The 12467-nt window shown below is 42.1% G+C and overlaps 1 protein-coding gene across 1 annotated transcript in view; it reads left to right on the top strand.

Annotated features, from left to right (window-relative positions):
* The window catches only part of IFT140 (intraflagellar transport 140), a 1373663-nt gene that overhangs the window by 904072 nt on the left and 457124 nt on the right, over positions 1-12467 (top strand). The window contains exon 17 of the mRNA XM_086941301.1: positions 8921-9052. Coding sequence (XP_086797427.1) covers positions 8921-9052 — 132 coding nt within the window. The remainder of the gene's footprint in view (positions 1-8920; positions 9053-12467) is intronic.

Here is a 12467-nt window from a genome sequence, read left to right as displayed (position 1 = left end):
GACATGTTTGTTTCAGAGATTTGTAAAGCTGCTACTTGGTAATCTGTGTATATGTTCGCAGGACATTATTGCCTGAAGTCAGATTCCAGAGTTTGATGCTCAGGTTGGTCAGGCTTCTGTGAGAATTGTTTTTGGATAGACTACATTCTCCTTACTTTTCTTCCACCTTTTTATGGTGGATGGGCTTGCTACTCTATTCAGTGAATATGACTAATAGGGATTCCTTGGAGGGGAAGGAAAAGTTACATAGCTAAAATCCTAGTTCTTTCTTCTCAAAGGAAATCTTTATTATAATCATAAGCAACTCTCCTCCTGCTGGAGTAGAATTTGGCAGTAGCTTCATACCCAGGCTGTGTATCTTCCTATGAAAATAAACAGGCTCTACTCTCACTAACCATGAGTGATGGGACACTGGTGGCAAGCGGTCCCTTGAAGGAGAAAATTCAGTGTTCCAGCGTATTATATCCAGTCTGCACTATCCTATTAAACTTTTGTTCTCTTTTTAAAAAAGGTTTGTGAAACGTTTTGCCATCACTTTAATTACTCGGTGATACTTTTTATTTATAATCAGCTTCTTCTGTAAAAGAAATTACATTTGACCAGTATAGATTTCTAAGAATTAAAATAAATTTTGCATGTTTGTTTAAATTAAAAATTTGTTTTTTTAAGTGCTCCGGGATCCTGCGAATGGGTGGGTAATTCACTTCTTATACCTATATTGAAGAGAACTATGATGACAGGTACGGAGCATTTCTTACAGTAAAGTAACTTTTCCTGTCCATCACTGGATTGTCATTAAAACACACAAATATTGAAATATCTCTCTACATTAATGTAAATTTGATTCATTTTATATCTTTTCATAAAAATGAACATGGTTTGCAATTTAGAAGATGTTTGTGATGTGGCTGTCGAGTCACTTTTCTCCTTTGTACCTAAAGGGACAAAAAACATTGATTTGGGAAGGAACCATCATCTACTTCTCCAGAGCCAATCCTTTCCTAAATCTGCCACAATAGCAGATATCTTTCTCAGCTTGAGTGTTTCATGAGGACTTGCCTGTAGACAATGTCCATATCCTGTCAACCTTGTATTTTATAGAGTGCATCTACATCCTAAAAGCCTTGAAGGACAGGTCACGCCAGCCAATTTGTGACAAAATTCCTTCCTACCCACCATTTTCACAGACACAGAAAATTGGATAATTGGGATAGAAATGTTTTTTACTTTAAGGAGTGTTGCTTATCAAACCTAGAACGCAGCCTCAGTTTTTTCTGCTATTTACAAGCTTTATAGAAAATAGCTACTGGAACAAGCTAGCATTTGTCCGATATATGTCAGGGTATGGATGTGTAAGAGCATTTTCTGAATGTTTCTGTGGACTCAGTGGATGTGGTTGCACACTCCATGGCCACAAAGTAGTACTGGCATAACTGAATGTGTATTGTGCCCTTCCAATGAGAAGATCCAGGTGTTTCTGATAGACATCACATCTGACGGGGAGAAACATTTCAGCTGGAATTCTGAGATCTTGCAGATATTTAAGCAATAGCAGAACACAGGGAGAGGTCTGTCTGGCTGCCTACGCATGCTTCTTCCACCTCTGCTACTGCGCCTTCCGGGGCTATAGACATTCTTTTCTCCAGCAAAGGGAACAAAGCAGCTACAGAAGCAACGAAAATTCCAACCATTTGCAGTAAACCAATCTGTGACTTTAGAGAAGGCCAGACAACTTTTGCACCCTTTCTGCGGCAGCTTTATAATTGTTTTAATGTGTTTGTCTGGCAGAGACCAAGACATCAGCTGGATGTTGGATGGCGCTCTTTCTGTAAGAGTGGATGTGAGTTACCTTGGCTCAGTAAATCCTTCTCAGTCACTCCTTTCCCTATCATCCAGCCATGCCACAAAAAGCTCATCCAGCTGTGAGTTATTGGCCCTACCATCATTTTAAGAAGAGCCGCAGAGAATAAGTCCTTGTTAACTACTTGAAGAAGTAGAAATTGGCTATGCAATAAAGGCTGCAAAGAGTATGTCTCTTCTGACCACTTGGCTGGTGCTTTATGAAAGTTCTTGTGCATAAGTGGTATCCCACAGTTGTAAGATCCCTCTTATGCCAGCATTTTTGATCTTATTGGTTAAGGAGGACTTAAATGCAAGCATGATCAATGCTTACATTCCACCACTATGTCTGTGCTCCAGTGCTCTAAATCTCTCTTTTAGATTCCTTAAGTTTTTACATACTTGAAAGACCTTCACAGTGCATGCACCTACAAATACGATGTTCTGCCAACTTGGGTCTTTAATTTGGTTCCCACATTTTTGATAACTTTGCAGTTTGAGACAATGTATTCTGCCCTCTATAGCTCCCCACTGTCAAAAAAAATTCTAAATGCCATAACGATGGTTTGTAGAGTTTAACCTAGTCACTGTGAGTTGATCTTTCAAGATTGTTTTTCAGGCCGAGCCTTCCTGTTTACTCCATCTTATCTTGGAATTTCGTGTATCTCAGAAAATCTCTCTCATAGCCTTCTCCCCCATTTCCAAATTGTGGAAGGCGTTGCATATATTTGACCCTAAAATGTTTCTGTTTTTTGTGTCTTGATTGAAAGACTGGAGCCAGATTAAATAGCGTGTTGATGGGTTTTCTGTAACGGAAATGAGAGTTCTATCAAAGCATCATTTATTAGACTTTTTTGCCACTGTCTGTGAGTTTTCGAAGAAGCAAATACACACTCCAAGAGAAAATGATGGCTCACTCTGTGAAAGGCACAACACTGACACCCCCTCTTTTCAGAGAGATTGTAATTTCTGACCTTTTTCAAGTTTTGCATGTGCCCCTTCGTTCGTGAAGCATCATCGTTTGGACTTTGACTCTAGGAACAACACCTGCTTTGGCAGTGATTGAAAAAATAAAAATTGCAGTGATGAGCCTTTTTAGCAAGAGCAGCTGTTCTTCACACAGTCCCCTATTTGCACTCATTCCGTATATGCTTTCAGGTGATGACTAATCTCCGGAAGATGCACCTATTCGAACAAGCGCCATACTTTCATCTGAGGTTTTCTGATGACTTCTCTGGTTTCCTACAAATTCATCATTGGCCCCCCGGTTCCACTCTCTGATGATTTGTGACCTTTCATTGACTGTTTTTATTGTATGTACTCTTTTTTAGCTCTATCATCTTTCCACAACCTCTGTGGAGACTAGAACCCCTGGCCAAAGTGACATCATAGAATTAAGATGGTGACGTTTTGGAATTAGTTTGTCACCTAACACCCAAAACTGCAAATGCATGCTCTGTATTTTTGCATAGTGTGGTAGTTACTTCTTTCTGTTCCAGGTGATGAACTTGTGGAAACTTAAGGACAGACGTACAAAGCCATTTAGGTGTTGCAGACCGTGCAGTTCCCTAAATCACAGTGTTTGTAATTGCTTTTTGGATTGTACTAAACGCGTTTTGCAGTTCACTAACAGGTTACCGAATTGAAAGATGGGGTTAAGAGGGCATAGCAAATCACTATTTGAAAGTGGTATGTTTCGGGCTTCTCACCCAAATTGTGATTTGTTAATGATATGTAGCAATGTTTTGTGACCGAAATCCAGCCACAAACTTTGAAGATTTACCGACTTCCAACAGGGGTGGTTAGCCATTCACAAAAAGGAAGGCATCACCTTGGACCCTTTGTGAATGTAAGTACGAAAAAAGGTTTGTTGAAGAGTAGGGTGTAGTGGACCACTGCCTACTTTTTTGTTTTAATGCAGCCCCATTTCCTTTAGGGAAAACAGACTGTGTGTGTGTGTGTGTGTGTGTGTGTGCGTGTGTGTGTGTGTGTGTGTGTGTGTGTGTGTGTGTGTGTGTGTGTGTATATATATATATATATATATATATATATATATATATATATATATATATATATATATATACAAAGTCCTGCAATGTGGCTCCCCACACGTCCCTCAGGTACAGATCTTCTCAACACCAGGTGGTTATATCAAAGTGGCTTTATTTTTCCCTCGCCATCGGCATGACGCGTTTCGGCCGTCAAGAAACGGCCTTGATCACATGGCTTCAATTGACCAATGGGGGTGTTTATATACTGTGCTCAACAAAAGTAACATCCGATCACATGGGTAAGAGACATAGAGAAAATACTGGTATACAAATATACACTGAGTACAAACACATTAAAACATTCATTATATACAGGAACTTAAATGAAACAATGTGTAAACATATTATCAAGTTCAATAAGTTCATTTTTGATAAACATCGTTTCTTCAATCGGTTATATATACCAATTATAATAAAGTGCAAGTGCATGATTAAGTTCCATGATTGACTAAATGGTGTTAATATAGGAGTTTGTACATGAGGGGAAAAAAATAAACCCCGTGCAGTTAAAGATTGTTTTTAGGTATGTATAAATTCATGATACCATGTCCCAAAATAATGAGACAGACCCTTAGGATGTTATTTAAAAAACGGTGCTCAAGTGCTAGAAAGTGCGTAGTCTACTCGCAGTATGTACACATTTATAGTATTTCAAAAATAATGACTGATCAATGTCACATTCTCAGATCGTTGTGCCTGCGCTAGTGCTTATAACCAAACACAGTTAAAAAAACATGTTAAGCATTGCCGCTGATGCTGTGAGTCAACTATAGCCATAGTGACTAAATAACATCAATTTGATTCCATATGGGAAGATATTCTATCAAGAAGACTCAGACGAACAAGAAATGATAATCACAAACCTAATATGCGATGCATTTTGGAGAAAAAAACTCAAAGAGTGAGATTTTCACAAATCAGGGGAAAGGGAGGTATTAACAGAGTCCTGCCCAAATGACTACGTGACAGAGTATTCTAGTCATGGTCTATAGGAAGACTTGTAAATCTTCCCCCCTATTAAGCCCATTCGGTATTCTGGTGTTTAGGAGTACAATGTATTTGCTCTCAAGTTGTCTCAACATTTTCTCTCGATCCCCACCACGGATTTTCTTGGGTACGGAATCGATGACAAAGTAAGTGAGAGGATTCAAGTTCTTTGCATGTACAAGTTCAAAATGACGGGTAACAGGATAATTTGCATCAGAGTTAACTATTGCCCTGAGGTGCTGTAATATTCGATTGAATACCTGTAACTTAGTACTGCCCACATACTTTAACTTACATGAGCACTCTAATACATAAACAGCATGATCTGTACGACAGGTATATAGTTCTCTGATGGGTGTAGGGATGGGGTTGAATGGGGACTGAAATTCAATAGTGTTAACCCCGAACTTGCATGCTCTGCATGAAATACATTTGTGAAAGCCTCTTTTATTGGAAACCCACACTTTACTCTCGTTCACTTCCGGACTAGTTCTCACAAGAGAATCTCTCATTGAGGGTCCTCTCCTGAAAATAATAGAGGGTTCTGTCGGCAGTAGTGGTGACAAATTGATGTCAGTGTGGAGTATGGGCCAATGTTTTTTAAGAATGCCCCTTATTTTCCTCTCCTCAGTATTGAAGGTGGTAATTAAACTGACAGTGTTGATATCATGTCTAGGGGCACTTTCTGCCTCTGTGCTCACAATTTCACTAGATTTATCTAAGAATTCATCTCTACTAGTGCTATTGGCCTTGTCTTTAGCTACCAAAAGATCATCAATAAGATAGCCGCGCTTTAAAAATCTTTGAATGGCCTCATTCTGGCAGATGTTAAGATCTGACTGAGTGCTACATATTCTGCGCATCCGTATGAATTCCCCGTAGGGGATACTCTTTATAAGGTGTTTTGGATGCGCACTGGAGGCGTGCAAGATAGAATTTCCGGCCGTGCTCTTTCTGTGAAGTCTGGTAGCTAGGGCGTTGTCTTGGACATAAATATCAACATCCAAGAATTGGATATTAGTTTTACTAATCTGACTGGTGAACGAAAGATTAAGGTTATTGACATTTATGGCTTCAACAAAGTCTATAGCAGATCTTTCATCTCCCTTCCAAATCAGACAGATATCGTCAATAAATCTCCAGTAATGGATGATATTGTTGGAAAAACCAGGGATATGCCTGAGGACATGCTCCTCCCACCACCCTACGTGGAGACACGCATAGGTGGGAGAGAAACATGCCCCCATGGCAACCCCTCTTAACTGCTGGTAAACATCCTTGTTAAACAAGAAATAATTGTTCATCAAACATAACCTGATCATAGATATTAACATGTCATTGTGGTTTTTAAACTTGAGGTTACATTGATTCAAATAATACTTTACAGCGTTAAGGCCATCCGTATGTTCTATACTGGTGTACAGGGAGCAAATGTCAAGAGCCACCAGAATATACCCATCTCTCCATTCCACCTCTCTCAACTTAGTAAGGAAATGCCCCGTGTCCTTAATGTAAGACGGTAGACCCACAACAAAATTCTGCAAAAAGAAATCAACATATTTTGACATGGACTCCATAAGGCTTCCCTGGGCCGAAATAATCGGTCGACCTGGAACAGGAGAAACCTGTTTATGAATTTTGGGTATGAGATACAGGGTAGGTGTCAGGTGTATATATATATATATATATATATATATATATATATATATATTGGCGGGGTTCTTTATTCAGCAGCTTGTGTGGCATAATGCATTCGGCTCCCATGAACCTTCCTCAGATGCCGTAGCTTAAAACAAGGTGAGTTCAACTTCCTCCTTTATGATACTAGGCCCCTCCCAATGTCGTGAGGTCAGCTAGCTCCTCTGAATAGGTTGCAGCTGCAGTCTGATGTTACGAACTGCAGCTCCCAAAATTCAACTCTCCAGTAAAACCAGGTGCGGAGCTGCGATAATGTCCTGCAATGGATGCTGAATTGCAAGGCAAGGGGGAAAGTTTGATAATGTGGCCAAACCCCAACGTTCTGCCTTTGAATACACAGTCAAGCTGGGCTGTGAATCGGTGATACCATGATCCCTTTTCCCTGTGCAGTCATGGGCTGTTATGCACAGCAGCCACCATCAAGGCTTGATCCGTAGGCGGTCCTGCAGAGTCCGATATCTCGGTAAAACAACGTGCCACATTGCCAGTATGCTGCAGGACACTTGGAGAACGGGTCCTCTGAACGCGCACTGGCAAGCGCGTAAATTTTCCCAGAAATACCTCTCCATCAAAGAAGCAAGAGGACACAGCGGGGAGCTTGGCGGGGGTTCTTTATTCAGCAGCTTGTGTGGCATAATGCATTTCGGCTCCCATGAGCCTTCCTCAGATCCCGTAGCTGAAAACGAGGTGAGTCCAACTTCCTCCTTTATGATACTAGGCCCCTCCCAATGTCGTGAGGTCAGCTAGCTCCTCTGAATAGGTTGCAGCTGCAGTCTGATGTTACGAACTGCAGCTCCCAAAATTCAACTCGCCAGTAAGACCAGGTGCGGAGCTGCGATAATGTCCTCCAATGGATGCTGAATTGCCAGGCAAGGGGGGAAGTTTGATAATGTGGCCAACCCCCAAAGCTAAAATCAGGAACTCCCTCAAGTCCCCAACGTTCTGCCCCTGAATACACAGTCAAGCTGGGCTGTAAATCGGTGATACCATGATCCTTTTTCCCCGTGCAGTCACGGGCTGTTATGCACAGCACCCACCATCAAGGCTTGATCCGGAGGCGGTCCTGCAGAGTCCGATACCTCGGAAAAACAACGTGCCACATTGCCAGTATGCTGCAGGACACTTGGAGAACGGGTCCTCTGAACGCGCACTGGCAAGCGCGTAAATTATCCCAGAAATACCTCTCCATCAAAGAAGCAAGAGGACACAGCGGAGAGCTTGGCGGGGGTTCTTTATTCAGCAGCTTGTGTGGCATAATGCATTTCGGCTACCATGAGCCTTCCTCAGATGCCGTAGCTGAAAACGAGGTGAGTCCAACTTCCACCTTTATGATACTAGGCCCCTCCTAATGTTGTGAGGTCAGCTAGCTCCTCTGAATAGGTTGCAGCTGCAGGCTGATGTTACGAACTGCAGCTCCCAAAATTCAACTCTCAAGTAAGACCAGGTGCGGAGCTGCGATAATGTCCTGCAATGGATGCTGAATTGCCAGGCAAGGGAGGAAGTTTGATAATGTGGCCAAACCCCAAAGCTAAAATCAGAAACTCTCTCAAGTCCCCAACGTTCTGCCCCTGAATACACAGTCAAGCTGGGCTGTGAATCGGTGATACCATGATCCCTTTTCCCTGTGTGTGTGTGTGTATGTATATATATATATATATATATATATATATATATATATATTTATATATATTTATATATATTTATATATATATATATATTTTTTTTTTTAAACAATCACAGACATGGTGGTCTGTGGATACCCAGCAGGCCACCATACCTGTGATGGCCACCAATCATAGTGATCCGCAATATGCGACTTACCTCAATAATATTGCTGAGGTAGGTCAAATTAAAATGTTTAAACCGACCTATTAATACATAGTTTGGTTCATAAAATTCCCCCCTGGTCGCAATTCACAACCAGTATTTTACAACCAGTGTTTCATACATCTGGCCATAAAGTATCCATAAAATAATACATAGCTGAAGGTAATTAACTTTTTCATCATCTAACCAACATACCCTGTCCCATTCAAGGATGGGCTGAACTAACTGCCTCATATCCATTATCAGTCCTAAGCCCGAATTCAAAATCAGACCCTTTTGTACGTTCATATGCAACCCTTTTTTAATTTGAGTCAATGAAAGATAACAACACTGGAGAATTAGTTTAAAGATAAGTACTTTTTTTATTTGATCTTTCCCTTGCATTCATGTCTTGATATGTTATAAAATCACATTTGTAACAAACTGTGACCTCCCTTACCCAGCAAAGTGTTCTTGATCTGCCTTAAAAGAGATTGCTGACCTTTAACCCTGACTCTTGTTATTGTCCTCTTTTGTAGGTGGATGTATGGATCATGTCATTCTTCAGCACCCAAGAGCATGGCCTCCTGCTTCAGGACAGCTTCCCCAGACAAGCCACTCACCAGGCCCTCTTGGGCATTGAAGTGCCACATTACTATTTTATTAAGAAGGTGAGAGATTCTAGCAATGTTAGAGTACATCAAAAATCTGCCTTTGATTACACTGTGGGCCATCTCAACCCCCCCGACAAACTAGAAAATATTATTATCGACAGTAATATAATTCTACAAAACAACTTTCCATTGACAGCAAGATGTGTAACTTTTCTTTTCATTCTGAAACAATTTAATCTAGTATCAGCAATCATTTATATGTGTTTTCAATTGAAACCTTTGAAAAAGTATACAATAAATGAAAATGCACAACTAGCCAAGATTGTTAAAGACAGGCAGTGTGGCTGACCATGGTTAGGCACCTCAATTTCAAGGTCAATTTAAAAGTCCTTGGTTTGTGCACAGCATATCCGGAACTCGCCACACATATTCCCCATTGTTAAGCAGATACCAGAATTTTTTGAAGAAAGGGACAGTACACCAAGTAACGAAATTCAGAGAGCTTCCAATTTAGCCAAAATTAAGTCCTTAATTCTTTTCAATTCTCTTTTTTTAAAAAGGCTGCAGCCAACGCGTTTCGTTCGAGACGGAACTTCGTCAGGGCAAAGAAATCATTTGTCTCAGTCCAAATGCCTATTATTTTCACATTCGCGATATATTTCATAAAAGGCCGGATTCAAAGACAAAAATTATGAGCACGTTCAGCATAAACCATTATTCCCACTTTATCTATATTTCTGGACAGGACCCAAGCTGTCCTCACTTTGTAAATAGCTTTAATTTTATATTTCAAAATATGTATCAAGCGTATCCAAGGGCCAAAGTAACAGCCAGAGTTCCTTGCTAGATTCGCAATTCCCAAGTGGGAGTCCGAATGAGGGACTGTTACAAAGACCGCGAATTGCGAAGCTTGGGTCGCGTTTAAAAAAAGAGAATTAAAAAGAATAAAGGACTTCATTTTGGCTAAATTGGAAGCTCTCTGAACTTCGTTACTTGGTGCACCGTCCCTTTCTTCGCAACTAGCCAAGATGTGCAGTAAAAAAACACGACAAACCACTGAAATGCACCAGTTATGGCTACCAACGCATTCAACACACCTGCGATAACGCATTTGAGCTCAACCATCACTCAGTTTTTGAAATTTTTTTCCCCAGTGAATTTCATTGTTTTAAAAAAATGGTTAATCAGTTTCATCATTTGCAATCCCTGCTGCACAAAGCCTTTGTCCAGTCATTCACCCGACCCTTAAAAGGCATCCAACCCTAGCCGTGCATAACTGATTGTGCTCAGCTGGACTAGCCGGGACATCCTTGCAAACCCACTGCATTTTACTGACACATGCTGCACACAACCATCGGCCGTATGCTGGGGCTTTAATCACAAGCCCTGGCCTTCTCCCAGGTCCTGCATACAACTCAACAGAGGTGTTCAAACCAACCAGTGCAGAGCCTTCGCCTGTGCTCACCAAGGGTTTTTCGTAGGGCCTGGATGGCCCAAACCACAGCAGTCAACCAATCCCTGTTGTGCAAGTCTTTTAGTGTGTGCTCTGCAGGAATTTAATGCAAGGACTTGCTTTCGGCCAAGTCCTGCACAAAGCACATTATGGGCATCTAACCCCAGCAGTGCACAGCTTTCAAGCCGTGCTAAGTGGGAGAGGGTTGGCTGGAGAGCAAGCAATTTTGGTTTTTTTGGGTGGTACTTAAAAGAAACTATTTTGGAGCTGGGGATAGTTGTTGGGTTTTTTTAAGTTTCGAATTTCTTTTGACTTTTTTTGGTTTTACTTTGTTCAAACTCTTGTGACAAATGGGCACTTTAAGTTCTTTTTTTTTCTATTCAAACTGAAATTTTTTGTAGCGCTCCTCCATCTTTTGTTCCCCAATTCTTTTATTTGGTTTACCACACCAGCTGTGCACCTTGTATTCCATGCAAGCTTTATGTCATTCTCCTGGCAGTTCTCCTGAGGCATGCTCAGTAGAATGCCTCTCTGCTCGATCTCTGCTCTTTCTTTCCCAATAGCACCATGTCTCCTCATTCTCAGTGCTTAGACTTGAGGTGGCTTCACATGGTAATGTGCCAAATGAGTAGAGTCCTTGGTGTCCTTGCTGAGTTTCTGTTCGCAGAGCTTGCATTCACATTGTGGGCATTGGGCTTCTTTTCATCCCTGGAGTGAGAAAAAAATTACTAGGCGAAGGAGTCCTGTGATGTTCTCCTCTGCTTCATTATCTCCCCCCTCTCCAAAGCAAACCACCTCTTCTCCACTCTCATCCCCTCCTAAAGGTGAAGATGGTCCTGCCACTAGTTTCTGACTGCTCGTCCATCTTCTCTTCAAAGTCTCTTAAAATAAGTGCTCAGATGGAAATGGGGGATCATCCCTTTGTTTCCTGGCACAAGGTTGGTATTTCAGGTTTGTCAGTAAATGAGAATCAATGATTGGTCTGTTATTTCTCAAATAGACTGTGAATGTCAAAGGAGTTGCTAGACATGCCACGTCTGAAGTCACCTGGTAGGACCCCTAACCATGTACTTTTACAAAGTTGAGTTCATTATTTACCCCTGAATTGTCCCAACTCTTTCCTTTGGGTACTTAAGGGCATACCTGTGGGTGGCTCTTCAGATTTATCATGGGACAAGATTCAGATCTTAAACCACTTCTACTTCTACCTTCTTGGCACTTTTTGGACTTGGTTGGACTTCGCTTTGGGAACCGAGACTCCATCTGGGAAGACTCCTGCTGCTCCTGGGCTCGTCGTCCTGTCAGTCTTCTGTGCCATCTGAGACTGTGCTTCTTCATCAGGCCTGTGGGCATCAAAGACACCCAAAGGGACCCCCTTTGGAGTAAAGGAGTCACTCTCCTGCATCTGCAGGCACCACAACTAAGCTGACCGGTTTGCTCCTTCTGATGCCTGCCGGACTTCAAAAGAAACACAGGTGGTGGTTCAGCAACTCCCTCGAGGCCTGCACTGTTGTCTCACCGAGTTTTAGGCCAGTATCCCTCGTCGGAACCGCTACCACAGCACCCCTGTGCACCGCGTTGATCTGCTGTTGCCAAGGCTTGTTAACTCTCTTCTCCAGAGATCTTCTGCTTCCAAGAAGCTCCAGTCTCCAGCATCCCTTTCTGCCAAGATCTTCGTACTCACTGCATCCTCTGCACCATGGGACTGCATCATTGATGAGCTGCTTGAGATCTTCTTGCGACTCCTGTGCCTTATGCCTGTGGGTCCTCTTGAGGGTCTTTGGCTCTAGTGGGCTCGCCTGGTTGCTCGGGGCCTGCTCTGACTCTCCTGCACTTGGTGAGTCCCTTGGACCTTGCTGGTCCCGACACTGCACCTTCTTCGTTTTCCACATCTGTTGCTGCTGCCAAGGCTTGTTGGTGTTCCTGTTGGACACCAACCCCCTGCTTCTCGACTTCTGACGTGGGCCAGCTTGTGAATGGTTCCTGGTCTTCCACAGCGTCTCCTGGTCCACACAGCTG

The sequence above is a fragment of the Lissotriton vulgaris genome, chromosome 10 (genome assembly GCF_964263255.1).
Source record: "Lissotriton vulgaris chromosome 10, aLisVul1.2, whole genome shotgun sequence".
NCBI lineage: Eukaryota > Metazoa > Chordata > Amphibia > Caudata > Salamandridae > Lissotriton > Lissotriton vulgaris.
Note: the sequence above shows the minus strand (reverse complement) of the source record. Positions and strands in the feature narration are given on the sequence as shown.